Below are 27,591 nucleotides of genomic sequence, written 5' to 3'. Positions count from 1 at the left end.
AATGCGCATGTGTAGTGTTCTGGTATATCCCTGTGAATTCATCAGATACGCGTAAGGGCAGCCAAACTGTCTGCTCATATTCTGTGAGCTTGATTTGTGGAAAAATCTGCCCGATACCTGCCGCACACTTCCATTCAATTAAATCTAAAGTCAGTACAGGCTGCGATATCTTTAATGTACACTCGCTCGCGCGAGCGAATAAATTCCATCCAGGAGATAAAAATCTTTCCACATTTAACTGGGCAGTCAGGATTCAGCTCTCATCTTATCTAATCGTGCACGACACCTTAGCGAAGTGCCCACTATAGAGCCCCTCTTAGATATCTTACACCAGTTAAATATCAGAATGGGTCCTCTTGCGACTGCACTACTTGTGAATTGTGTTCTATTTTGGTGTGATGTGGTATTTGTTCAAGATCAAATTATGCTCACTAATGTCTTTTGCATGTTACGTTTTCTTGCAGTTCTGTTTGCGATCTCGGTTCTTTTTTATTCGTATCCTGACATGTGCCCTGAAAACTGTGGGCATTTTTGGGTCTCAAATGTTTATTAATTAAGATACTCTGTACGCTGCGGCCTAGTACAAGCCCCAGTCAATTGCCAGATATTTTTCAAGAGCTTTTTTGTCTTTGGAACGGAACCCCACGATATGTTGGAAAATAAAATACCTATATGCAAAAGTTTTAACGTTGGAAAGCTGCATAGGTATTTGAGCTACACTATAAACCACTCAACTGCTCCTCGGGGATCGAACCCGCGATCTCGGGTTCGATTCCCACCGTGGCAGCCGTGCTGGAGGCCAAACGGATGTGAGAGAGAAATACAAAGGCCCGTGAGCTGTGCGATGTCGATGCACGATAATGCACTATAGGTGGTAGAAATTAACGAGGATCCTATCCACTCAGCAGCAGCAGGGTATGCATGTGCTGATTTATTTATGCGCAAGTGTTTAGGACACGGCAAACTACCTCTCATGAGGTGACGTTGTAAAAGTAAGCATATCGAGGTAATATACCGGCGTTTTTGAAATTCGGTGCCAAACTTGAAGGTTTGGTTGTGTTTATGGGTTTAATGACCCAAAGCGACTGAGGCTATGATAGATGCGCCGTAGTGGAAGGCGCTATAAATTTCGACCACCTGGGGTTACTTAACACTTGCATTGACATTGCACAAAACACGGACGCCGTCCTTCTCGCCTTCATAAAAAAATCGGCCGCCGCAGACGGGATTCGATCTTCCAGCTTTGGGAACAACAGTCGAGCGCCCTAACCACTGCGCCACAGTGAGGGGGCGAACATCAAGTGTTAGAACGTATCATTTTGCGTCTGGCTGTGCAGTGTGTAGTTCATAAGTGGCACAGGCTCAGTCAGTGCTTTATTTCGCGAGCATGACACCCGCAACGTTGTTTGAGAAGCTATTCGGTGGCCACTCACAAAGAAAATTTTTTTTGCACAAAGCTTGCCTGCGCTGACGTGTTTCTTCTTCACATTCATATGGCGTATTATGTCACTAAGCCCTTGAACCACTTAATTAGCCACCACGATATACATATGAATCAGGTGACGATCTCGTCAGGCTGATTTGTCCTTTACATTCTGCCGTCACGTATCCTTTGCGTTTTTAGGATGCCGCGATCAGTCGAGCAGCTTGAGAACTGCGTAGAGCGTGCCATGAAAAACATGCCTCTGAGCATAAAATTATTTCGTCAAGCGTGCTCTTATTACATAAGAGTCCGTGTGCACCATAAGCAAGAATTATTTTGTATTTGAGCTTGGAAATCTGGGGATGCAAATTGCTCATTCACGTGAGCATTCAGAAGGGCAAAATTGCGCGGTGTTAGACATGCGCTGCGCGGCGGAGTTCGGGGATATATTTAAGAAGTATGGCAAAGTTTCAGGACAACCCTTCCCACCCATCCACTTCAACTACCTACGCTAAGGCTTGCGTATCTCATTCTCAGTCCTGCGCCCCCCCCCCCCCCCCCCCCCCTCTTTTCCTTTTCTGGAACAACTTTCCAAGGTGCACATCCAGAGAACATGGCAACGCTCATCGAAGAAGGAGCAGCTCGCTTCCCAAGCAGTGCGCCGCTCTTGTGACAAATGAACGATGTAGATGGCGCTACTCTTTGGTTTAGAAGGATGCGCTGCAGGGTAAATTTCTCCCTCGCTTTATTTGTTTTTCTGTTTGTTTGTTGTTATCACGGCGCGAAGGGCGATCCGCGCAGATGAAGAAAACGTCAGCGCCGACCTTGCAGCTTTCTTCTTTTTGTTGTCGCTTCCCTCAAAATGCAATCTCGCTTGCCTGTTTTCTTCTTGCCATTATGTATTGAGGACAAAAGCAATACTCTTCATGTAGGTCTTCTGCGAACTTCGCGCTGCAGCTTTTAAAATTCTTTTCTTTTTTTTTTTTTTTCGTCTCGCCTTAGCTACGATATCAGTCAGACAAAATGCTGCCGTTTTTAAGGATCAACTATCGCAGCTCCTGTTCTGTTTATGCTTCTACTCTATTTCAGCCATTTCAACACTTTCTGTCTGTCCCATCGGCATGTGCAACAGCCGTTCTCTCGCGCATGCTATGTAAACAGATGCTCATGAACACATGAGACACCCACATGTCCAAATGCATTCGTTCCTGTGACTGCTCCCACTCTTATCTGTTACTATAGCCCGCGCAACGGTTTACTGCGCGCTTTCCCAGTCAATCCGCGCAGGGCTGTGTGTCCAAGGCGAAAAGAAAGAAACAAAGATACCAAAAACAATCACGAAAAGCACGATCAAGTAGCCACCGGAGGCCGCTTCGAATGTGCGCATGCTGTCTACCTTCACGTGACATGCATTTAAGCGCTGTGTCTTGCGCCTCGACGCCATATATCCTTGCGGGGAACTGGCCTCTTGTATCTGCTGCGTGAAGCTGTGCTGATTCGATTCAACGCTTCGTGATGTCCGACGGAGCCCGAGCCGCTGCTACCTCTGCGCCTCTAGAGTCGACGCCCATCAGCCGCAGGGTTGAACGATGGGGCCAAACGGCGGACGACGACAGCTTCGCGGCGAGTCCCGTGTGCCGCGTCCATGTGCCGAAAGCGTGGTGCGATCCACGCGAAGAAGAGGGCGCACCGCTGAGCCCAGGGCCGGCCAACGTGACTGCGAGCAGCGGGCCCATCTGCCGCATCTGCCACGAAGGGGACCACAGGCTGCCACTGCTCTCTATCTGCCTCTGCTCGGGAACCATGGGGCTGGTGCACCTGCTCTGTCTAGAGCACTGGCTCAGCGCCAGTGGCAGCGAAGAGTGTGAGATCTGCCATTACCGCTTCAATGTGGAACGCAGGCCCCGGCGCTTCTGCGAGTGGTTGCGCAGCCCAAACGTTCGCCGGGGCTTCCTCGGGGACGTGATCTGCTTCGGTCTCCTGTCGCCGCTGGCTTTCCTCTGCGGCGTGCTCTGCCTGCACGGTGCGGCGCGGCAGATGCTGGAGCAGAGGCTCTGGGAGTCCATCGGTCTTACCACGCTCGCCTTTCTGCTTTTCAGTGTGTACAGTGCGTGGGCGGTTCTCACATTCCGCTTCCACTACCGCAGCTGGAGGAAATGGCGCGAGGCCAACCCCTACGTCAGGATCATTGACGCGCCACGCCAGGTACAGGAACTGCCTGAGAACGACGGCAAGACGGAGACGGCCATTCCCCTTGTGACAGTACGACCGCCGCTGCCCGGCAGAAGCGCTCTGCCTTCGGTGTCTGGCCTCGATTCTTCCTTCGAGCTCTGTTCCCCAAACACCGTGGCCTCTGGCAGCACCGCTTGGGAATACTGCACCTCGCGGCTGTGAGGGAAGGCCGGCCGGATTTTAATGTAATTTTTTCTTTTCATTTTATTTTTTCTTTTATTTGTTCTGCATTTTTTTTTTTTTTCAGTGACGCTGAAACTGCGCCTAGTGAGCACTTTTACTTTTTCAAGGGTTGCCTGGACAGCACATTTTGGAAAAAACAATGTGTACTGCTTGGAATAAAGCGCTTTGGAGTGAATGTGGTCTGGACTGCGTGTCATCTATTTTTCTGATCCTCGAGCCGCTAAAATACGTCAACTTATCGACAAAGGAGTGGTTTACCGCAACTTAGCGCAATTCTGTGGAGGGCAGGGCACTCTTAGTGTAATCTGTGCATGACTAAGCTGATGCTAATATTTAGCTCCTGTCCCATTCTTGGCATCCAGCTTGGAATTCGCGGAGCTACATTCGCTCATTAACGATGTAGTATGGACGAACTCTTGCACATAGCCGTCTAGAGGACAGTCCGTTTTTTAGACACATACTGCGCGATGAGCGGAACTTGGTACACAGCACCCGATTATCTCGCCACAGCCGAGCAAAGTAATCCACAGGACCAATTGCAAATTCGCCTAGCTTTTGAGCGCTTGATATAGCCTTGACACTATTTGACTTCTCTTTTCTCTCGAGATTGTGCAAGCATACTTTCCCTGATTCCATTGTTTCCGACATTCACACGCAAACATATAGACTATGATATTCGATATATGTAGAAACGCTTTTACTGGTGCTGTTCATGCGATTTTTGGAGCTCAACAGCCCACTATGTAGCTAAACTGATTTACCGAACGAGCACTGGTTTCTGGCGATATGATTGGAGACTGGAAAATATTCGGGATCTGTGTTTTAGTTACACAGAATGGGCGTTTATGCAAGTCATTAAGAACAGTTTTGAAATGTATGGCGTCCACTTCCGTTGCGAATGCGTTGAAAAATTTGTAAAATACACCGCCTAAAGAAAAGATACACCTGGCTTGTCAGTTCCTTGTGTAGCCTTTACTTGCTGCCGTTATTTGCAGCAGTCGAATTCGTTCCTTCTTGTAGCCGAAACCCATTGTACGTAGATAAGAAAGGCTTCACCGCTAAACTGGAAAATGGTGTATAGGACTTCGTATAGGATTCGCACCGTATAGGAAAAGCCGCGGTCCTTAACTCCGACATATACTGTAACTGCTGTAGCATGGCCGAGCCTTTAATGCGGCAAGAGCGCTCCTCGTGGCCGCTTCGTCTTCTTTCTTGAGGCTCAGAGTGGAGGCTACGTGGACCGTATTAATGGTTCGTATGCGGGTTGCGAGTGGTCGCAGTTGAACTGCAACACGACCATGTGAATATGGCGTGCACGCCTCGCGTTCCCGTAGTCATTTCGCCCTCGCTTCGACTCAGAGCGTAGGCTGCGCGAGGCATGCCGCTTCTTCGCCGGGGCAGGCGAGGGACCGTCCGATCATTCGCACTCTGCAGCCGAGATTGGGCGCGCTCGCATGCGCGAGGAAAAGCGTCGGCAGCGGCTTAATTCTGCCGTACGCGAGCGGTCAAACCGAACATCGCCGCCTGATGAACGCACGATATTCGGGGGTATCGCACGCATAAGAGGGAAGCTGCCCTCTCCTGCTCCCTTTGCCGGGTCCAGACCGTCGACGGAGCCGCCGCCTGCAAAACGCGCGTTAATGCATACACAGCAAGCAGCTTTGAGAACATCGCCGCAGAAACAGCTTTTCGCTTAATTGTTTGTGTTGAGCTGTACTTTATTCGATGCTTATTTTATTTTTTGTACTTACCATTAGCTCCTGCACGGCATGTCTTAGAGGAAACAAATTTTGCGACTAAGTAACAGCATAAAATGGGACAACGTCTGCTTTAGAATCGGCAAAGTTATGAGAGCAGTTCACTTGTCCCGATGAAACGAGTAGTGTATTTATTTTTTATCCATTCACAATTTTCTTACAGAATGATTCGCTTTGTTTTTCTTATATATTCCCGCATTTTCAATACTCCCGTATTTCACTTAGGAGGGCAGCTAAGTTTATTGGCTGATCACGCTGAACAAAAAGCAATAAAGAATTTACAGTGACACTAGCATGACTATGCAAACGTACAGCTTGAGTTCTTGTGGTCGGGCAACGCATTTGAGGGTCGATATATATCCTAAGCGCCTATCGCATTGGCTCATGCCTGGCTACCATCAATCACTGAAACTTTGGAAATTAGACGAAGGGATTGCAGTGCTTGAGCTGACGTTTCCTTCTTTTTTGGATATGCATCATTATCATCACCATCAGCCGGACTATATACCCACTGCAGGGTGAAGGCCTTTCCCATTATCCACCAATCAACCCGGTCCTGTGCTAGCTGCATCCACTTGACCCCCGCGAACGTATTAACCTCATCCGCCCAGATCACTTTCTACCGCCCCCTGCTACGCTTTCCTTCCCTTGAAATCTTGTTTGTTACCCTAATCGACCATCCGGTATCCTTTGATATTGAATTTGGAGATTACATGCTCAGTAAAAGATGTTTGAAACTGATATGAAAGAGCGAAAAAGCTCCAATGGGTCAGACGCAGAAAGAAAGTGGGCAATATCTTTTTAGCACCTCCTTTTCATTGCAGATGCGGTCACAGTGCAGTGATATCTATACCGTGAAAACAGCCTATATTTCCAGCAAGTTCGTTATCATCAATATTGTGATAAGCCGAGAGAAATTCGCAGCAAAGACAGGCGCCTCTCCTGTGTGTCTCTAAGTGGTCCTGCCCTTGAACCAACCGCCGTACTGTACCGGCCCATTTAAAACTCGAGGAATCGTAACACGGACCAAAATTTATATTTTTGCCAGCGTTTCAAGGTCTACTCGGTCTCTTCTTCAGGGGAAGCTAAGAAATGTCCAGCAGGGAGTCGGTCTCGGAATGCTGTACTAAAATAAAAATTTCGATTCATGTTACAATTCCTCGAGTTTTATGTTTAAACCCAATTAAATAGACCCGTCGAAGATGCTCTGGGCTGATTTGTGGAATTTCTGCCATCCACCTCTCTCTCTCTCTCTCTCTCTCTCTCTCTCTCTCTCTCTCTCTCTCTCTCTCTCTCTCTCTCTCTCTCTCCCTTTGCCTCTGGTATTCCAGCAGTCATTTGTACTGCTATTGCGTAATACATTCTCCGCTCTGTATTTAAACAGACAGTTTTGTTACTGTATAGCGATCCAGTAAAACTTGCTCTTCGAAATAAAATAAGGTGGAAAGACGCAGCTTAGAGAACTAGGCAAGCGTCTTGCTGGCGGAGGTTGGTGCGTGAATAACGGCCAGCACCTGCAGCACGCGCAAAAGACGGAGGTTGTGCCATCCCCAGGCAGCCAAACTCGACGCACGTACCAACTTATTGCCGCCTCTCGACATCCATACGCGCGGACGTCAAGCGCTGGAAAAGCGAGCAAGAGTAAGCAGGGGCGTGTCAAACTGAAATGTGCAAAAGGTGCCGAAGCAAGAAAAAAAGAACGAAGTCGAGAGGTAAAGTGTGCGGAAAAGTCCGCGATGAGTCGCGGAGCAAGTGGAGAAGCGCGGAGGAGCTGGGAGTTGGAGGGGATGCATGCGGCGGCGACCCGTTTTGTCCAGTTGCCACCGCGAGACCGCCGTCGCGCACTTCCGCGGCGGAAAGCGGGAGGCCCGGTTATTTAGGGACGTACACTTTCTGACAAGGCTTTCAGGCTTCCCAATATTTGCGGGCGGCGGCACATCGCGGTGTCCCCGCGAGGCCCTCGCGGCGTCACCGGTCGCCTCTCCGAGTGCGCAGGGCGGACAGCCTTCTGGAGAGCGTCCAGGAGATCGGTATTTCGGGCCCTGCTTAATGGACCGGGATTAACCCTTTCAGCAACCGGAGTAGCGGCGGTTTGTCGCGATGAATTAGCTCCGTGCCGCCTTCCCAACGTGGTCGGCGAGAGCCGGCTGTGCGCGCCACGCCTGAGTCAGGGTTAGGCGGTTCTCTTCTTGTCTCAGTGCATAGAAGGAGACGCCCCGAGTCCGGGCGCCCAACGAGGAGAACTGTTTTCTTCAACTTTTGCGGCTTCGAGGAATCTCAGCGGCGTTCTTCCTCGCTGTCACGTGTCATCGTCTGGTATGGCATGCCTGCATCACACTAAAGAAAGCTCGCTGCGTCACCTTGACCTTCCCACTCGCCCCCTTCATGAAGGCAGTGTATTGCACGCGCAATTCTATGAAACGTTTCATTTTAGACGTAATGCATTGCCCTAAGTCGGTGCTGGGCCTTATTGTCGAAGTTCTCACCCAGAATGAAAACTCTAAAGGCTTTGTTTGCAACAGTCTGGATCAACTAATGGCCCATTGGCTTCCGGTAGGGATTTAACACAATAGCGCTTTAAATTAGGAAGCCTCTGCTCCGGAATGTGTTTTCTTTACATGTATCGAAAATTACCTGTAGTTGCATTGCATGACTTTCGATTTATGGGATCTAACGTTTCAAGCCAACTCAACCTGTCAAGGACCCCATAGTGGAGAGCTCTGGATAACTTCGACACGAGGTGCACCTTGCGTTGCGCACCTCCAAAGAAACGAGGCCGTCCCGATCCCGTTTCGGTGCACTCGAAACAGAAGTCGCCCCATAAGGCACTTCAGTTTCCAATAAAACTCACTTTTAACTGGCACACCTCGAACAAATTACAGACCGGCTTCCAGCTGAAAATGCTCCGTCTAGAGAACGTATAGTCTTCCAGTGCATGGAGCTTGAGGCACCGCATGGAAATCAGCATATATTTAGGGTTTATTCCAGGTGGGTGTTTTCAGTTATCTGGCACTTTGAAACTTTTATAACCCTTGCTAGTTCCGAAATAGCTAAGCTTGAGGATAAGTCTTAAAGCTGCCTTTTAGAAGCTGGTGTGCAGCACAGGTAACTGACCAAACGTCTAGTTGGCATCAAGCGCTATCGAAGATAATAATCTCCTTCTCGGCTCTACCGTAGTTAAAGTGGCCGCTGTGAGAATGAAATGAATGTTTTCCTACTGCAGAAACAAAGGCAGGCCGGTATTCCACAGATACAGACTTACTGCGCGAGAGATGGCCATGGAGATTTTTTTTTTTTTTTTGCAGTAATTAAGGAATAGAACCATTGCATTCGGCAAATAATTTAAGCGCGACGTGTCACCAAGCGATTGTTCACGATGTAATCTAAAAAAAAAAAAAGGATGTCCTGCATAAAATCGAGTTCTCCTAGATAAACCAGTTCACTGTTTGTGATTTTACAGAAACTCAATTTTTTTGGAATTTTGGCTCACTAATACTCGAATTTAAGGCAAAAATATATAGCCAAATTTGTCGTCTGAGTTCCAGAAATGAAAGAAAAGAAAATTGGAAAGCCCCTAATTATTATACCACTTTTTTATTTTGTTCAGCCATCTATTTCGAAAACTCCCGGGTCTAGGGGGGTGGAGATTTAGAAATGCAGGCTCTCAGCCGCAGCGGACGTCGCTTACTACAATGATTATGAAAATTAGGTAACTAATCAACCAAAGTTCGTTGCTAATTGCGTTGATATCACAGAACCTGGTGGTTAGTTACAAAGGGGTGAAGGAGTACGAAAGGCGGGAAGGTTAACCGAGAGAAGAAATTATTGTGCTACGCATCACTGGGGAGGGCGGTGAACTGCTGTAAAAAGCATAAATAGTCATAGCATATCGTGCAGGCCCGACACTCATGAAACGGAGCAGTGTCTGGCAGCGGAGGTCACGGTCCGAGAACCATAATCTCCGTCAGTGGGCATTGGTGAGGATGCTCCAGCGCACAACGTAGAGGCTGTCCTTCGGCAACGTATGCAGGGGATTCACAAAGAATATCTGCTGTGGTCTCGTAGCACCCGCAGATCTCACGTGCTGATGACGAGGGTGTAGCGCGCGGTTCACGTGACTGCCACACCAGTCGCATGCGACACTGCGAAGTTGCCTCACGTCAAGGTAGACAGGATGGAAACCGTAATTTCAGGTCAGGGTCTGGGGATTGTAAGCGTGGATTCAGAATCTGGCTGGAATTCAGCCCGCTGAAGTGAACGACAGCAACCTGCTATGTTGCACTCTAAACTGGAATCGACACGCTGTCGCCGTCGTGGCGGGCAGCTCGCTTGGCCTCGTGTCTTGGGAGCTATAGGTCAGCGTTTACAGAGCCAATACGCATTTGGAAGTTATCGGCAAGGCGATAGAGAGTCAGTATTTAAAACAAAGAAAAAGACGTTCTTTGAAGCTCTGAAACGCGACGGAATCCGGCGCTTTTTCCCTCACGACGAACCTAAACTGAGCCAGCGTGGTGCGTCGGAAGGTTGGTAGTGCGCTTCGATGGCCAAATTCCAACTAACTGCGCTATTGTATCAAGTCATGCACATTCTTTGCATAGTCGCTTAGTACAAGGGAAAAAAGAATGGCCATCGCAAACTGCAGTGTGCATGAACGCTTTCCATACGTATACACGTCATTCCCGGCCACCTATTGCTCCAATATGACTCTTACAGCAATTACAGACTCGCCTCTACTTGCACATAAATAACTAGATAAAGTTTTCAAATGATAAATTCCATTCATACGCCAATGCGTATACATAACCTCGCCGCTTGGTTCAGTGGTTACAGCTGTAGACTGCGGAACCCAAGGACGCGGAATTGAATCTGCGGCAGCCGCTTTTCTATGGATGCAAAAACGTCCGTGTACTGTGCGATGTCAAAGCATGGTAAAGAACCTCTGGTAGTCGACATTTCTGGAGCACTACACTACGGCTCCCCTCGTAGCCTGAGAATTGCTTTGGGACATGAAACCCTCCACACCAAACGAAACGTATCCGCATACGTCAAATGTGCACAATCTGCCGAGAACCAGCAGTTTTTCTAACCCGTTACGTGCAGTTGCTTGAAACTGCTGTGAACGCTGGTCGTTAGCGAGACGACTAAATTAATTGTTATATATATGCATTCATGCAATAAGCTTTCGCATGCATGAGGGCTGTATGAATTATTGGGCAGTTTTGATTGGTATATAACAGTTACAAATTTGCAGTATGAGAAAACGATGACAGGAACATCGCGAAGTCTGATCAGCCGATTTTAGTTCTCAGCGGGCCTTCGCAGTTGTAAGCTGCTTACGCAGGCAGCGTGCCCGGGGAACGAACGAGCGAGCGGTATAGCAAAGAAAGAGCGCTAGCAGCTTGCTCGCGTGGGGATCGATTTATCCCCCGGAAATGGCTCCGCTATGGCTGTGAGTTCCCTATATTTGCACTGCTCCTCGCGACTTTGCGGATCAAAGAGATAGATTCACGCGCTCGGATTATTATGCTACAAATGGACACAATTCCTTAGTCAAGGCGAACACAAAAACTTGCGTGTAATATGAAGCGATTAAGAGCTATACTAGTCGAAACTGAAATATACTTAATCGCGATCGGTTTAAACAGAAAATATATATATATATATATTAGCGGTAAAGGTACTTTGAGTTCGGGTTTCGAAATTTGATTTTTAATCGAATAAGGTAGTTATTCTTGGCATGCTGGCTCCCGAGCACAAGTTATGCTCAACCAAAGTTCCAAATTAGCTAAGCAGAGAAGCCAGAGGCGTGAAGCGACAGTGACATAATCAGCGCATACAGTTGTGTCATTTAAATTGCTGCATTACTTTAAGCGCATTTGCAGACCATGAAGTACCACTTAGTCTCCGCGCTTGCCAGCCAAGCACTCTTCCCGCCCCTGTCATCACTCACTTAGAGCAGTTAGTCGATGAATTATAACTTTATCAACAAAATGAACGACACTGACACGAAACCATGCATGAGATTCTAGAATTTTTGTCGCAGCGGGTAGGTGTCAGTTCCATTGCTGCCGTTGACTTCATGATACCCCGAATTTCGCTCAACCAAGCGCGACAACCCAACGATAACATGCCACCTAAGTTGTTAAAAGCAGACTACCACTTGCCTACCTTTGTAATGGTGACGGCAATTCTTCTGCGAGCAGAGCTTAAATTACCATGATTTACACGTTAAATACCGGCAAATAAACTGTTCATGCGCATAAAATGGCGAAATACAATCCAAGTTACTTTTTTTTTTTTTTTGTCCACACAGACTCATCTCATTCACCCCCAGAACAAGCTTTTTTTTTATATATTTTTTTATTCGAAGGCTTGCCACGTGGCATAGAATAAGGCTGTCTTTTAACATAAAGGAAGTCATGAAGTATATTTATTCGCCGAAAACATTACTCGCCGAAAAAGCCTGCAAATTTAGTTTTGAAATAAACACCGAAAATTCTTCAGAGTTTTTAGAACATAAAAAACGAAACGTCTTACCCCTAATTGTTGTCAGCGAAAAATCTACTGCTGTCTTCCCCACTTGCTGTACGATGTGACGTCCTGTGACAAACATGGTAAAAACTCATTCTTCTTCAAGGGCCGCATTTATGAACATAATTCCTGCACAGACACTTTAAGGCTTTTATTGCAGTAGGCTGCACAGGTTATGCATTTGAGTTTCGCGGATAGCACCGTAAAAATTAATCAGTCTGATCTGCCGAACTGCATTTCTAATCACTGTATCGTGGTTAGGTGAAACACGTAAGATGCTGGTCGAGTGGACTTATGAATGTTCACTCGGGCACTGTCATTGAAAACAGTTCATTGTTTTAACTGCAATAAGATTTAACTATCGAAAGAGTGGTAGAGCGTCCAAGGTCTAATACACATTAAGTTAAAGAGCCCGCTATCCATCCTAAGAGCAGCAAGGCAGAAATGCGGAAAGAGAGAGAGAGAAAAAAAAAGGTTGCCTTGCACATATCCTCGCCACGGATTAACGTCTTTTTCCAGTCTCCTCTCCTCAGAGGTCCCCCGAATTTGGGCAGAAGTCGCGGAAGCATGGCATCGTTTCTTTTTTTTTTTCTATGACTCCGCCATTTGCTCGTCCGCTGTTTCCGAGATGTTCGCGCAAGCGTCCTTTCTGGTCCTATTTGTTTCCTGTTTTCGTCACTTCCCGTGTGTTCGCGGCGGCCGCCGCGGTCCTTTCGTCCTGCCAACCCCGTCAGAGACTAATGATTTTCTCAGGGCTCGAGTCCCGCCTCCTCCCTGCTTACCCGCGCGCCTGTGCGGTGCATCTTACAGTCGCGGCATTGATGTATTACAGCCCTCTCTCTCGCCCTCTTTCCCTCCGAGCGAAGACTGCGCATCTCCGCCTCGCGGAGCTCGCTTCGGCTCATGCGCGTTCCCGAGCGAGTGGAGACAGTAGGGACCGGCGTTTCCCACACCTCGAAGACGGGCGCGTGGGTGGCGGTCTGCCCTCTTTCCCTGCACCGCTTCCAGGCTTTTTTGCCACGCGGCTTAAAGCGTGCAGATGTTTTGTATTCGCGCTCGGCGGCCCCGAGTCTCACGGCTGCCGCCCCTCTGCGCGCCTTGTCCTGCGCGCTTCCTTCTGAAGCGAGCGGTGGCGGGACGAGGCGTTACGAGACGAGCCCGAAACGCGCTCCTTTCGAGACGACAAGCGTCCGCGTCACCGAGTTGTAGCGCGCTGCTTGAGTACCATGCCGCTGTGGGCTGCTGTGACTCAACCCACACCCAGGGAGCAGGAGTTGTAGAGTGGTCGGTTGCAGGGTATCCTAACATTTCCTGGTGGCAAAATGTCCTCCACTGAGCTACAGTGTGATCTGGTTAGTATAGCGATCTTTGTACCTTAGGTATGTCGCTTTGTAGTACATCGTCTTGTTACATTGTGACCACAACGTCATAAGTTGTTGACGTGTTTACAATGCATCATCATCATCGTCAGGCTTACCATGTATACTGCTGGACAAAGGCGTCTCCTATAATAGTTAACACTGTCCAGTGCCAACTGCGGCCACCGGATCCCTGCAAACCGCTTGCTCTCATCCGTCCACCTATTTTCCACCGGCTGCTACGCTTGCCTTCTCTGGAATCCAGTTCGCCACCCGTAACGATCACCGGTTACCTTGCCTTCGCATTGCAAGTCTTAAACCATGTCCATCTATTTTTCTTCATTTCACATAGCGCATCAATAATTTGCGTTTTTTCGTGACCTACTCTGTTCTCTTCCTGTCCCTTAACGTTACACCTGTCACTTTTTTTTTTTTTCGTGACTCACTGCGTGTTTCCTCAGTTTAAGTTTACCTATTTTCGTTAACTTCCGCGTTTCTTCCCCATATAGGCGAGTACTAGTGAGATAAAGCTGTTATATACTTTCTTCGTAAGCGACACTGGTAAATTACCATTCAAACCTGGGGGTGCGTGCCAAATCTACTCTACCCCTTATTCGTATTCTTGATTCACCTTCGTGCTTCCGATTTCCGTTTTTTTTCTGCTTTGTGAAGAAGGGAAGTCAGTGCAGCTGCCAGGCACCTGACCCCTTCTTTAATGTCCTTGTAAATGTTTATAAAAATGATTTCCACGTGCTCCCGAATGAGCGTCACTGCCGTGGATCCGAACAAACCAGTCTCCACACGGCAGCAAGACAGCTGTATAGTCCGCTCCAACCACATCTATCTGCGCCTGTGTGTCAGCGCCCGACGTTCGCCACGGGGAGCCTGTAGCGTGAACGAAAGTGAAAACTCCAAAAACCACCGGCCTGGAACGAAGCATATTGCCACTCCCGTCTTCATCGGACATAGGATTCGAAAGATAAGCCATCTAGTTGTCTTTTTTATTTTGCCAAATTTATGGCGCCATGTTGGCTTCCTATACACCAACTGGCTTGTTTGGAAAAACAATCGACTAGCTTCAGGTTAAGTGAGCTCACTCCATGAGGCGCCGGTCCACAGCAGTTATTAGACTGTGACAAATACTTCATTTTAAAATAAAGCGTCAGTATGAGTACGCCTACTAATTCGCTACTGATGGCACCAGAAAAGGGCGCAGCTCTGTTTATTCTTTCACTAAAAGTTTTAAGCAGGAAGTTTCAAAGTGCACGGTGGAGGCGTTGGTTGAACTGAACCAGGAAGGTATTAACTCAAGAGGAAGAAAAATCTTAACTCAATAAATACCCTCATAACTCAAGCCTTTCCTTGCAATATCCTATGCCTGCGGCACTATGTTTACATAGCTTGCGAAAGTTGGAAAAGAAAGCAAAAAAAAAAAAAAAAAGAAAAAGAAGCCCAGCCCAACGTTGAAACAAGGAAAGGGGAACAAGGGACTGTTCCGCTCGAGGCTCACGCGTCATCCGCAGATACGCCCGGAGCGCGGCGCCCCGAGCGACAGGTGAACAGGATATAGGAAGAAAGCGTGACGCGGAGACTAGGGAACTTGGCTGTGCAGAACTTTTGAATCTGGCAGCTAGGGATTCCCTTTTCCCCGCGGGTACTGCAGCAATGGCGCTGACAGCCGCTAATTGATCTGCGGCGCGGCGCATAGCGGCGCTTATGTTTCAGTCTAGGCATCAGCGCTTCCGGACGTCGGCGAGTGGAATGTTTACAGTGGGGCTAAAAATGGTGCTAGGGCTTCAGCCAAGCAACTAAGAAGGATTGGGATCAAATGAGTTACACCTTCAGAAAACGGTAAAAAAAAAAAAAAAAAAAAAGTTAACAGGAACTGTGCAGGAAAGCTGCAGCTTCGTTGTGCAGGCAGCAAGGTGTCTGGGAAAACAAAGGCATTAAAGCTATATATTCTCACGGCATGGATCTTTCTCAAGTGTAACATAGTTTACTTATTTTAGGAATAGCCGACGGTGACCCGACACTGTGGGAGGATCGCTGCCGTTGTCTGGGTTGAGAACTGCAAATTGAAAGGAAGAAGACAAAAAGGAAGAATGACATTTTAAAGGTTACTCATAAGCAAGGCGAAGCGCGTAAGGTTTGCAGGCACCAGCAGTCTCAGCATTTTTTTCTTTTGTTTTTTAATAGCACAATGCGCAAAATCTTAAGCTTCGAAGTATTTCAAATGTCATGGCCCAGGATAATGTAAATGAATTATCCAAAATCTGTTACTATTTCGTCCTTATCCTCTTGTCATTCGCTGAATGTAGACAGGGCCTCGCTGTCCCTGATGTGTACCAGTTGTCACAGCGGGCAATAAGACTGAAATAAACCCGAAAGAGAAGAACCATCACACATGAACACCGCTCTGCGTATGTACTACGTGCAGTCTGTCTGCACACTTGTCTGGGTACTGCCCATATTGCGCAGGCGCTGCCAAATGTTCAGGGGCACAGTTTTGTTAAAAACGAAAGAGCAAAGCAAAAAGCTTGTATCGTCTTTGCGAAAATGCCTAATATGCAGCCTAAATGGAGCTAAGTGAGAGAACTTCCAACTGTCATAAAAGCGAGACATTATAACTAAGCATTAAATAAATTCTTCTTGAAGAGATAAGCATGTTTGGTTTGTTGTGGTTTGTGGGGTTTAACGTTCCAAAGCGACTCGGACTATGAGAATGGAGGGTTTCGAACATTTCGGCCAATATGTGTTTCTTAACGTGCACTGACATCGCACAGCACACGGGCGCCTGGCTTTCCGCCTCCATCGAAAAGCGGCCGCCTGGGCCACGTTTCGATCCCGCATCCTCGGACACAGCAGTCGGACGCCCTAACTACTGTACTACCACGGCGCGACAAGCGATACGCATGTGGCCACGTGGCTTTACGTCCAGTCAATCATTATCTAAAACTAACCCATTTCACGAAGTCCGCGTAAGAAGCATTTAATTTGAAACGTCCTGCAGGAATTCTACAGCTCGCACAAATATGTCTAGTCTTCGTTCAGTTTTAAATGAACAGCACGCGGACACCACTCTGTACGTGGTCGTACTTCAGCATGAAACATTGTTCCTGGATGCGCCGCATCGTTGATCCTTTGTAAGATACAACTTTCCAGGGGTGTTTTGACTCACCGCAGAGGGAAAACCTAGCGCCTGGCCCACTCGGAGGCATTTCAAAAAGCAAACAATCCGTGTTTTCTTTTAAAACGGCGCTTCGTTCCATCGAAAACACTCTTCGTGGGTCGCTGCAGCGCCGAACAAACAAACAACCGTGAGTGGTGAGCAACCCGTGTAGTCTATGGGGCCCAATAGCGGCAACCAAACTGCGCATCTTCTATAAAAAAAAAAAAGTGCAAAATATAGTGACGAGAAAAGCGACAGCAATCTCAACGAATCGCAGCATAGTGCCTTACGTCCTGACAGCTAGGCTGTTACCTTGCAAACAAGCGTTCTTACGCTTATCCACTTTTCATCAGTTTTCTTGTATCGCGGATGTCGGTCGTGCATGTTGAATCAAGAACGGCGCGCTCCCGTTTCGCAAGACATCGAGATTAACCCTACCGCGTTATAGACTGCACCGACTCTCACACTTTGATGAATACATCACACAAAAGAAGGATGCCGTTGGTGAACACAGTCAAGGTTAGGTTACACGTGACATAAATACCCAAGAAAGTGGAAGCTTGGACGGCCGTCGCTGTAACGCAGTTGTTAAAGCATCGTACGTAAAATTCAGAGGTTGTGGGTTCAGATCCCACCAGCGGTACGTATTCGTTTTTATTTTACTTTCTAATCAATGATCATAAAGCCAGGAACAAATAGAGTAATAACTTCCCATCAACATTACAAATTAAAGATAATGTAAATCGAAACCTTCCACTATGCTCTCTTTGGTTTCGCTGAACGCTCAATTCCTTCATATGCATGCCATAACGAATCCCTAATTTCCTTTCCTTTGTATGTGGAAGAAGAATCCAATAATGCTTTAACCGAGCGAAACATTATCAACTTTAATACAACACTTTCTACAGTTTGGAACTCTCCGGGCGCGGCACTCTTAGCTGAAGACGCAGACGAAAAGAATCTTTTTGCTATATTCATCTAACTCAAGACGATTGTGCAGTGGGCAACTGCTCTGGGCTCGGCTATACTGACGTCAGGAACCGTGGAATGCTTGCTTAAACAATTGTGTACATTAAGATATTACCTTCTAGACGTATTGATAACAAAGCCGTATGATCGTTTCGAGGGCTCTTGCAGACTATATAGTCTCAAATAAGGGTTGCTTGTCACCCATGTAATATACGCAAGCATCGCAAGGATATTCCTTAAGGTGCGAAACTTTAACCTTACGGCGAACTGGCCTCAAACTTAAGTCACAATAAAGAGATTTTCATATACCTCTATACTAGCCTGTCAGAAGGCTGAAAGACATCTTGCCGAGCGAGTGTATTCTTTTTTTTTTTTTTTTTTGTCACTACATCGCTAAATCTAGCAATCTTACTCCTAACTGTCTTACTGCACCGGGGTGGCGCAGGGGTTACGGCGTTCGACTACTGTTTCCAAGGGTGCGGGATCGAATCCCGGCCTCGGCAGCAGCTTTTCGATGGACACGAGAAGCAAGGCGCCCATGTGCTGTGCGATGTCAGTGCACGTTAAAGAACCCCAGGTGGTCGAAATTTCAGGAGTCCTCCACTACGGCGTCTCTCGTAGCCTGAGTCGCTTTGGGACGTTAAACCGTGCACCAAACCAAACTAAACCAAAAATAAACCTAATAATCTTCATCATCATCATCATCATCATCATCATCATCATCAGCCTGACTATACCCACTGCAGGGCGAAGGCCTCTCCCATATTTCTCCACTTAACCCGGTTCTGTGCTAGCTGCATCCACTTGACGCCTGCGAACTTCTTAATCTCATCCGCCCACCTAACTTTCTGCCGCCCCCTGCTACGCTTTCCTTCCCTTGGAATCCAGTTTGTTACCCTAAGCGACCATCGGTTATCCTCTCTTCGCACTACATGTCCTGCCCATGTCCATTTCTTCTTCTTAATGTCCACTAGAATGTCGGTAACTTGAGTTATTTCTCTGACCCACTCTGCACGCTTCCTATCTCTTAATGTTACCCCTACCATTTTTCGTTCCATAGCCCTCTGGGTTGTCCTCAACTTAAGTAGAACTCTCTTGGTTAGCCTCCACGTTTCAGCGCCATAGGTGAGTACAGGTAAGATGCAATTGTTATATACTTTCCTCTTTAGCGATACCGGTAAGCTGCTGGACATAATCTGCGAGTGCTTGCCAAATGCGCTCCATCCCAATCTTATTCTTCTTGTTATTTCCTTTTCATGGTCCGGATCTGCGGTTACTACCTGTCCTAAGTAGGCATATTCGCCTACTACTTCCAGTACTTCGCTACCTAATGTAAATTGCTGTTCCTTCCCGAGGCGGTTGAGCATTACCTTAGTCTTCTGCATATTGATTTTCAAGCCTATCTTTCTACTTTTCCTGTCTAGGTCATCAATCATTATTTGTAGTTCATCTCCCGAGTTGCTTAGCAAGGCAATGTCATCAGCAAATCGCAGATTACTGAGGTATTCTCCATCTACCCTTATCCCTAACTGCTCCCATTCCAAGTCTCTGAATACTTCCTCTAAGCAAGCTGTGAATAGTACTGGGGAGATTGTGTCTCCTTGCCTAACACCTTTCATTATGGGAATTTTGTTACTTTCCTTATGCAGAACTATGGTTGCTGTGCAGCCACTATATATATCTTCTAGCACTTTCACGTACGGCTCGTCTACCCCCTGATTTCGCAATGCCTGCATCACCGCCGAGGTTTCAACTGAGTCAAATGCTTTTTCGTAATCAATGAATGCTATGTATAAGGGCTGGTTATATTCCGAGCATTTTTCTATCACCTGATTGATGGTATGGATATGATCGATAGTAGAGTACCGTTTTCGAAACCCTGCTTGCTCCTTTGCTTGATTGAAGTCTAAGGTTGTCCTGATTCTATTAGCGATTACCTTAGTAAATACCTTATACGTAACAGACAGTAAGCTGATTGGTCTGTAATTTTTAAGGTCCTTAGAGTCCCCTTTCTTATGAATGAGGATAATGTTTGCATTCTTCCATGGTTCCGGTACCGTCGATGACACCAGGCACTGCGTATACAAGGTGGCCAGTTTTTTTAACACGATATCCCCCCCGTCCTTCAGCAAATCCGTAGTTATCTGATCCTCTCCAGCTGATTTCCCCCTTTTCATAGTTTCTAATGCTTTCTTGACCTCGTCCTTCGTCACTGGTGGAACGTCTGAATGTTTGTCCCTACCGCCAATCTCATTACGGTCCTGACTACTTTGGCTACTGTAGAGATTTGTATAGAACTCCTCAGCTACTTTGACTATCTTATCCATATTCGTGATGACGTTGCCCGCATTGTCCCTTATCGCATACATCTGGATTTTGTCTATGCCCAATTTCTTCTTTACCGCTTTAAGGCTTCTCCCGTTCTTTACAGCATGCTCAATTTTCTCCATGTTATACTTCCTTATATCGGCCACCTTGCGCTTATTGATTAGCTTTGATATCTCGGCCAATTCGATCCGGTCTGTTGGATTGGAAGCTTTCATTCTCTGGCGTTTCTTAATCAAATCTTTCGTCTCCTTAGACAGCTTACCGGCATCCTCTCTAACTGTCCTACCGCCTACTTCTACCGCGCACTCAGTAATGATATCTCTGAAATTATTGTTCCTTGCCTCTAGGGTAATGTCGCCATCCTTAGTTGGAGCTGAATACCTATTCTGTAGAGAGATCCTGAACTCTTCTGCCCTCCCCCTCACCGCTAATTCGTTGATGGGTTTCTTTCTTACTAATCTGTTGCGTTCCTTCTTCAGATTTAGGCTAATTCGGGACCTCACCATCCTGTGGTCACTGCATCGCACTTTCCCGATTACCTCTACACCTTGCATAATGGCGGGGGTTGAACACATTATGAAGTCGATTTCATTTTTAGTCTCTCCGTTAGGAGTTTTCTATGTCCATTTCCGGTTCTTCCGTTTGCTGAAGAAGGTATTCATGATTCGTAAGTTATTGCGCTCTGCAAACTCAACTAGTAACTCCCCCTTGCTATTCCTAGAACCAATGCCATAGTCACCTACTGCCTTGTCTTCTGCCTGTTTTTTCCCTACCTTGGCATTGAAGTCGCCCATTAGTACAGTATACTGCGTCTTTACTTTTCGCATTGCCGATTCTGCATCTTCGTAGAAGCTTTCAACTGCCTGGTCATCATAACTACATGTAGGTGCATAGGCCTGTACAGCCTTCAGTTTATACCGCTTATTAAGCCTAATTACGATGCCTGCCGCCCTCTCATTAATACTATAGAATTCATCGATATTACCCGCTATATACTTATTGACAAGGAAACCTACTCCTAGTTCTCACCTCTCCGGTAAACCTCGATAACACAGTACATGCCCATCCTTCAGTACAGTATATGCCTCCTTCGGCGTCCTAACCTCACTAAGCCCTATGACATCCCATTTCATACCTTCCAGTTCCTGCAAGAGCACTGCTAAACTAGCTTCACTAGCTAGGGTTCTAGCGTTAAACGTTGCCAGGGTCAGTTTCCAATGGCGGCCTGTCCAGCGGAGCCAGGCTTTCTTAGCACCCCCTGCTGCGTCACAGGTCTGACCGCCGCCGTGGTCAGTTGTTCCGCAGCCGCTGGTGACTGAGGGCCAGGATTTTGTGGAGCTTATCATGAGAGGTTGTGGCCAATTACTGCACCAGGGTGGCCAACTCCTGTTCTGGTGAGGGAGTGCGTTGCCGGAGGTGTTCACCGGCATCAGGTCGCACCCCAAACCTGTTTATGCAATTCCATCGGCACGCGGATTTTTTTTTTCTTTTTTTTTTTTTAAATCCGGTGGAGAATTGCGCGGCACCGGGATTTGAGCCCCGGTCCTCTTGCATGCGAGGCGGATGTTCTACCGCTACGCCACCGCTGCACATTTGATAATCTTACAAGCGCCATTTTTATGAACTTCAGCGTTCTACGTAGTGGCTTTAACAAGAGGTTCAGGGTCTGGGCTCAAGAGCAAGTAAATGTTGCTTACGGTACTTGTATGCGTGAAGGCGGAATAAAGTGACACATGATATATCGAAGAAATGAGGGTCGTTAAGTTACACATAGAAACAACCTTTAAAATTCTGATTGGTTACCATGGCTAAGCTGATTCTCCGCATCGGCTATTTAATGGGTAATAGCTTTTAACTGATAGCGACTGATATCCCTCGTCAGAAGCGGAGTCTTATCTGTGGCACTGGCCACGAAGTTATCGAGAATAATGTTTTATTGTTTGGACATGAGTAGAGACAGACTGATGAGACATACCAAGAAGTAGCGGACCATGACATTTCGCCTTGCTGCACTGTTCGGGTAGCCATTGCTTTATCAGCAGCGCACTGCACGCGAGCTAGCTGTTGCGCAGAGCACAATGCAGTGAGCAGCGTATAAAATAGACATGACATGGAAAGAATGAACGCATAAAAACATCTGCCGCATTTCTAGAACCATGCCGTATTCCTCGAAAGAACGCATGGCTTTCATCGATCTTTGTTTTTCTACGAGGGCGAAGGCCGCGGGCTTTTTGTGCAATTTCACCTTACACAATCGTCTAAGCGCATTGAGCTGAGCTCAAATTCTGTGAACCTGCCTCAGATGGGGCTATGTTCTTCCAACCGCGCGTGCCTTTCTCGGCGCTTGCAGGCGGTGTGCGGCTGGCTCTGTCAGCAGTATCTCGATGGTATTGCACTTTGATGGGCAAATCACGGAGACCTTACGGCATCGGGAAAGATGGGCTTGCGTGACAAGCATCGTATGCCGCGTGAAAACGTTGTCTTGGATGCCAGCCGAGAGGGAATGGTGTTGCGTCTGGAAACCAAAAACTCTGGTGTTCACCGCATACCGCTGCTCACCGCCATAGACTCGCTTTTTTTCTGCGACCTTCTGCGCGGTCAGAGTGACTTTGTGGCGGTGTCCACGTTGGGGACGCGTTACCAGTTAGCCCATAAATCCGTGCTTCTAGAAATTTGGACCGGATCATGTTTCGATACGGCTATAGCGTCCACTGAGCAACTGTCGCATTTTAAAATATAGCGCTGACGGTGCGTCGAAGTCCGATCGCGATGTCTGCACCTTAATAGAAAAATATTAAAATAAGAAAGCAACGAGCATTTTTTACTAGCGAAAAAAAAAATGTAGCGGAAAAGCCAGGCTGACGTTTTCAGACATGACTCGCTGCTAACTGCGTTTACTGTCTGTAATGCGTCGGAGATAACACTCAATGGTGCATTCATTGTGAACATTACTGGGAGTGCACGCTCTAGATTGGGTGTACCGCTTGGTTTGCTCATTCAACGATGCATGACGTGATCACAGAGCAGTACTCTGTGAAATACAATTCAACGTGAGAACAGCAGGCATCACTGCATGTCCTTTTCGATAATCATGCCTTTACCAGGCCGACTCCTCGTCGTTGCTGGACTACAGTGACGGGATAGATGCAGGCAAATATCAGTGCCCACAATTTTGATGAACCGTGTATGCACACATTAAAGCCACTGATGATGACAAGGGACAAAGTTTGTTTGACGCAAGCCCGTTGTTGGCTCGTCTTCTGCTTTGCACTGCGCTACCGCTATATAGACCTTGGCACATTTCCGTTTAAACTCCAGTTCCTCTTCAACAAGTTTCGATTGTGGTATTGTTTGTGTTGATTTCTTTTGACACAAGCCACGAAATTTATTTTATTTTGTCCAGCTTTTTCAGAAAAGCCTCATTTGATTGTCACCATGAAGACCCGGCTCACGTCCTGTATGTGTTCTCACCACCACGACCGATTTTTTTTACATTTCACTAGTCCCTATGCACCCGGCGCCCTGTAGAAGGACAAGAGGGTATCGGTGATCCTTGTGCTTCACAAAGCACAAATTATCGAATTTATACGACATCATTAATAAGCATAAACAGAGTATTTAGTTGACAGTCGTTTGCAATGAAAGCCGCTTCAAGAACGAACCTACAGACTAATCGAATGTGTGTCGCGCTTTACCATGCACGCGTACACGAATACGCACAAGTCGCGCATATACGTTTTGCTTAGTATACATGCAAATAAAAACATTTTGGACAAATGCGCGCTTCTAACTTGAACAGGCGCGCATTCAGGAGAGCGCCTGAAGTTGTCGCCCTCTCTCCTCTCGGAAATACAGCTCCGCCTTCCCGGTTCTCTTGTCAGTGTTCTTGTTATGAAATGGGAATGGTCTTCTGTACCCCCTCTCCGCCTCCCCCGCTCAGCGCAGGAAATTACCTGGGGCCCTCCCAGAAAAAAAAAAGAAAGAAAAAAAATCTGGCTATGTGCTTGACACTAGGCAACATTTCTTAATTGTTCAGTGCAGAAAATTCTATCCAGTTATTGTTATCAGTAAAAATCGATTCTCTGTCCCATTCTGAGTATGTGTTTGTTCCGGCATGTCTGGCCGCAAGTGATGCATTCAAGTCTAGTTTCTAAGATATCACAGGCAACTGAAATATTGTAAGATACCATATCCGTAAATCCTGGACAAGTGATTTTTGAGCGAAAAGTTGTTTAGAAAAACCTTTTTTCTTATATCGGCGCGAAATTGCACCATAAATTCAATATATTTATAGTCGCACACAGGGCAGATAAGAGTTCGTTTTAATCGGTATACCAAACAGTCTGAGCAGAAAATGTAAATTTCTGCACCTGAAAAAAAAAAAAAAGTGTTTTCCTATACGGCTGTAACCAAGCTCAAATTAAAGCGCTTGCAGTGTAGACTCTCTATATTCCACGAGTTGCTAAACAGGGGCTGCAGCTTCAAGAAGAAACTAAATTCACCGTCAGATGCGCCAAACTTTACTCTTTTTATTTTTTTTTAATGTGTAATTTGTTTTTTTTTTTCTTTCTTTGCTATCAACGTTGTAACCACGTTTTTTTTTTTTTTTTCATTTTCGCTGGGTGAAAGCCGATTTTGCTCTAGCTCCTTCAGACTGCCAGACACCAAAAACTATCAATGAGAGGAACTAGGTGCTTTCATTTGGGTACAGTGAGGTGAGCAGTTTTATATAGTTTTGAGTAGCGAGGAAAACCCCCGGAAGCTTTTATTTTTTTCTCGTTCAATTGCACTCGCTGCGAAGCTAAATCTATCTTATCCATACCTAGCGGGCCCAAGAATTACAGTCAGGTTGCGCATGGCTCTTTAACAGCATGCCACAACCTCAAATAACGGCCGCATTAATTAGCACAATGCCCAAGGAAACTCTTGCTCATAACAAGCGCGTAACTTGTTATTGTTGTTGTTGTGGCTGGTAGGAAGAAGGAAAAGAAAATGCACGGGTCTGTTACTGGCTATGTAGCTGAGCTACCTCCGCTGCCTCGTGCGGACAGAAAAGAGAGAAGAAAGAAAAAGAAGAGGGAAAGAAAAACGCGCCGCAACAACAGCCATCGTCCACCACCGAAACGGTGGCGGGTGCAATGACGGCCTACAACAGATAAAAATTCGGTGGCAGGCTAGCCATCATGAGCGCACAAGGTCGTAAACTAGCCACGATACAAATGCATGAGTCTGCGAAGGGAGTGACGTCAGCAGGCGCGAAAAAGCTTGAGTAACCAGCGGCAATCAATTGCTCTATCTATGTTTAAAATAAGCATTCCCCTCTGCTAGGCGAATACCGTTCTTTTGAAAGCGGAAGCTAAGGTATCGCTTGTCGCTCGCGTAATGCCTTGCTTTCACATTACAAATGCCCAGTCAGCGTGTAGTACAAGGATCTATGGCTTAGCTTAATATCAGCATAGAAGAACAGGCTTCCCCCGTCTTGGCATCCACGCTTCATTGCAAAATCTTGGAATCGTTGAGAACATGCGCCATTCTACTCGTTAGTGTGAAAATTTATTCACCCCACCTCTGTGTTGATTGTTTGTCCAGCGAATAATCCGGCTCGTTAAGGAGGCTAATGCGCGCACTATACAGAATCGACTTTGTCCCACTGGCCGGATTTAAAGATGCGGTCCCTGATATAGTAGTGTTAGGCATTGTTCAGTGAGCGCCTCTTTTTCTTTTTTTTTTTAACCCGGGTTGGGAGGGGAGGGTTGACCTTGGCTGGAATGGCTGAATAGAGCAGCGATGAGTAATCTCACCTTGCACCGAAATGTCAAGCGGACAGCTTAATAAATAAATGATTAATTTCAGAGGAAAGCGCAAAGATGGCATTTATTAAAGACAGGAAGATTGTGTCTGATTTATTGCGGCTACATAGACAATTCCAAAGTATATAATACTGCGAAAGGCTGCAATGTATCGTGGGAATGAATTTGTCAGGTGCTGCTCAAAGGGCGTTACCTACCGCGGTATGTGTGCTGCAGCGCGTCATTTTATACGTCCATATACCATTATTAGGTTTTGATTTTCATACAATGTTAACAGCATTAAGAAGTTACCATAATTTCACTCAGTATTTATACGCAATGAGTTTGAGCACGTGAAATTTCTTTCAGTCAAATGATGGAAAGACAAGAGAGCACACCTGCGCAAAATTAATTCCTCGTAGGATATAAACTGTTATTGGGAAATCACTAATCATGTCATGTAGCATTGCGCAGAATAAACCAGCCCGCAGCAAAGGTTATGATGAAGCGTTTCATCCAGTCTAAACATCAGCAGTCACGAAGATATTGTGTAACTGGACTAAAAAAGGGGTGCATATAAATGTGCCAGAAAAGTACCTGAGGGGTTGGTACAGTGACCATATTGCACTACAGGAAATGATATAAAATGTCAATCAGGATAGGAACAATAAACAATTCTAAATGTGTAACAATTGTGTAACAATCTCCTTGCGGCATATGCGTTTATTATTTGTGTTAGGTTGTATATGACTAGATTGATAATGTATTATTTCACTGGTCTGTCAAACTTTGCTTGGATGCCGAGGCCTCGTCAGGTTTTTCAGCCTTTTGCCTCGGCTGCCCCTTTCTGTAGAAAGAAAAGAAATAAAGAAAAAAGCGACAGCCTCTTCACTTCTACTCAGCGCGTTTACAAGATGTACACGGAAGGTTGAATTGGTAAGAGCAAAATATAACAGTTAGAGCAGGAGATACCTCTGCTTCGCTGCATACAGCGCCCTGTTATGTGCTGTGAGAATAAATGAAACGCGAGCACCAAGTATGAAACTCGAACTTCCGAATCAGAAGGTCTTAGCAGAAGCAAGCGCAGAAATAGTGCGAATTAATTTAACTTCAAAGCTAATATATTTGTGTGTACGGGCTGGATGTTCGGTTTTCTTGTTCGCAGTTTAATTTATTGCAAGCAGTACATACCCAGAAATTATGGACACGCTGCTCGCGTTTCCATCGGGAACTTGTTTATGAACGCGTTATTTTATAACAATTTATAGCTATAACAATTAATATATTCGCAGATTATCGTTCGGCAGGCTTTTTGTTTTGGTATCTATTATTAAAAAACGCGCCTCATTGTTCCCCATGGTAATCTCAACTGCGCTGCAGATGCGCAGGACAAACTTCAAATGCGAGATTTCGCTACGTTTCGGAAGAGTACGCCATTGTCATCAACATGTTGATAAAAATATCTTACAATAATGTACAGTTTCCTCGCAGTTAAAGTGATGTCCAAGAAAGCTGGACTTGCGGTAGTTCAGCGGAGGAATATTTCAGTGCATCTTTGAGGACCTACGCTCTGAAAGGAGAACGGTGAGTCTGAAGATTAGTGCGAAGAGATCTGCAATAATGTTCAACAGTCTGAGAAAGGAACAGCAATTCACAACAGGCAGCGGTGCATTGGAAGTCACCACAGATCCAGCCCATGAGAATTAAAGAGGGAGGATAATTAGAATGCCGGTGGAGTGTATTTGGCATACTCTCAGATCATGAATAGAAACGCACCAGTATCTCTCAAGAGCAAAGTGTATAATCGATCGATCGATCGATCGATCGATCGATCGATCGATCGATCAATCAA

The 27,591-nt window shown here is 46.4% G+C and overlaps 1 protein-coding gene and 1 long non-coding RNA gene across 2 annotated transcripts in view; both read left to right on the top strand.

The window, feature by feature from the left end:
* LOC146205571 (uncharacterized) overlaps window positions 1-27,591 on the top strand; it is a 103,121-nt gene that overhangs the window by 48,764 nt on the left and 26,766 nt on the right. The window lies entirely within an intron of this gene.
* On the top strand, window positions 2,772-4,007 carry LOC146205572 (E3 ubiquitin-protein ligase MARCHF3-like). Its single transcript, XM_084590260.1, has 2 exons — window positions 2,772-3,840; window positions 3,903-4,007. The coding sequence occupies exon 1, from the start codon at window positions 2,939-2,941 to the stop codon at window positions 3,815-3,817; it is 879 nt and encodes a 292-aa protein (XP_084446386.1). The 5' UTR covers window positions 2,772-2,938; the 3' UTR covers window positions 3,818-3,840; window positions 3,903-4,007.

This window comes from Amblyomma maculatum, chromosome 1 (genome assembly GCF_055883805.1).
Source record: "Amblyomma maculatum isolate TAMU_Amacu chromosome 1, ASM5588380v1, whole genome shotgun sequence".
Taxonomy (NCBI): Eukaryota; Metazoa; Arthropoda; class Arachnida; order Ixodida; family Ixodidae; genus Amblyomma; species Amblyomma maculatum.
The sequence above is the reverse complement of the archived record's forward strand: the minus strand, read 5'-3'. Positions and strand labels throughout refer to the sequence as shown.

Excerpts from the sequence above, each read along its gene's own strand:
- LOC146205572 (XM_084590260.1), top strand. The coding sequence starts at position 2,939 with ATGTCCGACGGAGCCCGAGCCGCTGCTACCTCTGCGCCTCTAGAGTCG.